Source organism: Echinococcus granulosus (genome assembly GCF_000524195.1).
Source record: "Echinococcus granulosus chromosome Unknown EG_S00393, whole genome shotgun sequence".
NCBI classification, from domain to species: Eukaryota; Metazoa; Platyhelminthes; class Cestoda; order Cyclophyllidea; family Taeniidae; genus Echinococcus; species Echinococcus granulosus.
The window spans coordinates 400-2064 of record NW_020170772.1 but is presented as its reverse complement, the minus strand read 5'-3'; the positions used below and the strand labels follow the sequence as shown (position 1 = coordinate 2064).

General features: G+C 39.7%; 1 protein-coding gene across 1 annotated transcript; it reads right to left on the bottom strand. All coding sequences in view use genetic code 11, as the record gives it.

The window, feature by feature from the left end:
• Positions 1-455: 455 nt before the first annotated feature.
• EGR_11119 (hypothetical protein) lies at positions 456-1122 on the bottom strand (the record flags this gene model as incomplete). Its single annotated transcript, XM_024500366.1, has 2 exons — positions 456-483; positions 956-1122. 2 exons carry the CDS (start codon positions 1120-1122, stop codon positions 456-458), a joined length of 195 nt encoding a protein of 64 aa, XP_024345220.1.
• Between the last annotated feature and the right edge of the window lie 543 nt (positions 1123-1665).

The following is a 1665-nucleotide window of genomic DNA, read 5'->3' as shown; positions in this document are numbered from 1 at the left end:
CATTTGTTGAGGATAATCAATTAACTTCAGTCTACTGTCCAATTTAACACAATGCACCGACGTACACGTCTCAAAAAATATAGCTAACCATGTCTATGTTAGGGAATAATAGCCGAATACGGCAATGCAAAGCCCGACATTAACTGGATGGATAAAACATCCGCTAGCCCGACTACATAGTTTTTTACATTTGGCCAAAGTCAACCGCAAAATAAACATCCGCTACTGTCTCATTAGAGGAGAACGGTGAGCGAGTTTGGAAGCAGCTATAGTTCTAACCGGTCGTCTAGTCCATAACTTGTGATAGTCAACCCATTGTACAATTCAATGAGAGAACCAATGCATCCCTACTTTCCGTGCTCTGTTTCTTCCTTGCTGTGGATTAATTCTGCGATGTACATCAAGACATTAGAGCATTTAGACTACTGTCAGGACAAATACTGTTAATATACTATTCAAGTCGCATACACCTGTGCTATCTGCCTAAAATTTAAAAAGAAATAGGCACAGGTTTTAAGTAAGGGCATATGTCTGCTCTTGCACACATGAAAAGAAGACATTGTGAGAAATATTCTAAAGAAAACAGTCACCAATTTTGGATATCACGGCAATTTTTACCGATCGCTCAGTGCTTGGCTAGTGTATAAATAAATTTCCACACCAATAATAGTTTGAGAGCCAATGAGGCTAAATGCTGCCTATTTTAAAGGTTTCAGGTGAACTTTGGCCTATTTTTAAGCCAGGTGATGTAAATTCAGGCATTTGGATTCAAGAATTAATGCGCATTATCATAGTCTTGAGCAAAATCATGCTCACTTCAGTGGTTTAGGGCCAGCTTTCACCAAATGAATTCGTTAGTATAAGCCCGAAGTAAATGGTAATACATTTACATCCGTTCAATGGAAGTGATTGAGTGATCTTAAGGCAATTGCTCTGCCTAATAGGTCCTACTTACCTATTCTTTTCTCTTTTTTGATGGAATAGCGACGCCCATGCATGATCTTTATGCATAACAGCAGAGGAGGACTGACCTTCTGGGCATTTGCTACCACTAGATCTGTACTCACGTGGCTGTTTTCCATATTTGTTCCCTATGTCGAAAAGGGCATTCACTGTCACCATCGCGCACAGCTAAGTTGGATTTATGCATTGACCAATCAATGGCGCCATCTATGAATCAGTTTGGCAGTCAGACAGTCATTTCACCTTAAGATAGTATCACCGACTTGATAAAATTATTGCCTTCTCGAGCGAATCAACATCACAGGTGTTGCGGGCACAGCTTTACCAATAAATCTGGCAATTTGAAAAAAATGCAAGTGACTTTGCAAGCACAGCATGTTTGTACAATTTGTAATGATTAGAAACTGAGAGAATGAGGGCCTGGAGTAAGATATAGTCAAAACGCAAAGGGTCAGGCGACGAGAATGAAGTCACGGCTGGAAAAATATGTAAGATTTGGTGCCACACTTCCTTCTCCTTCACAGATGAATTTTCTTTGAATATTGCAAAAAATGCCTGGCTGCTTTTTTTCTTTTACCTTCCGTTCCAGACTGCTTAATGGAGTAGATTGGCTACCATTCAACAAACCTCATAAATTGCACCAACGTGTGACCGCAACGAATGAACAAGTTCTCAAACTATTCCAAAATTTGTCTTTTTCTC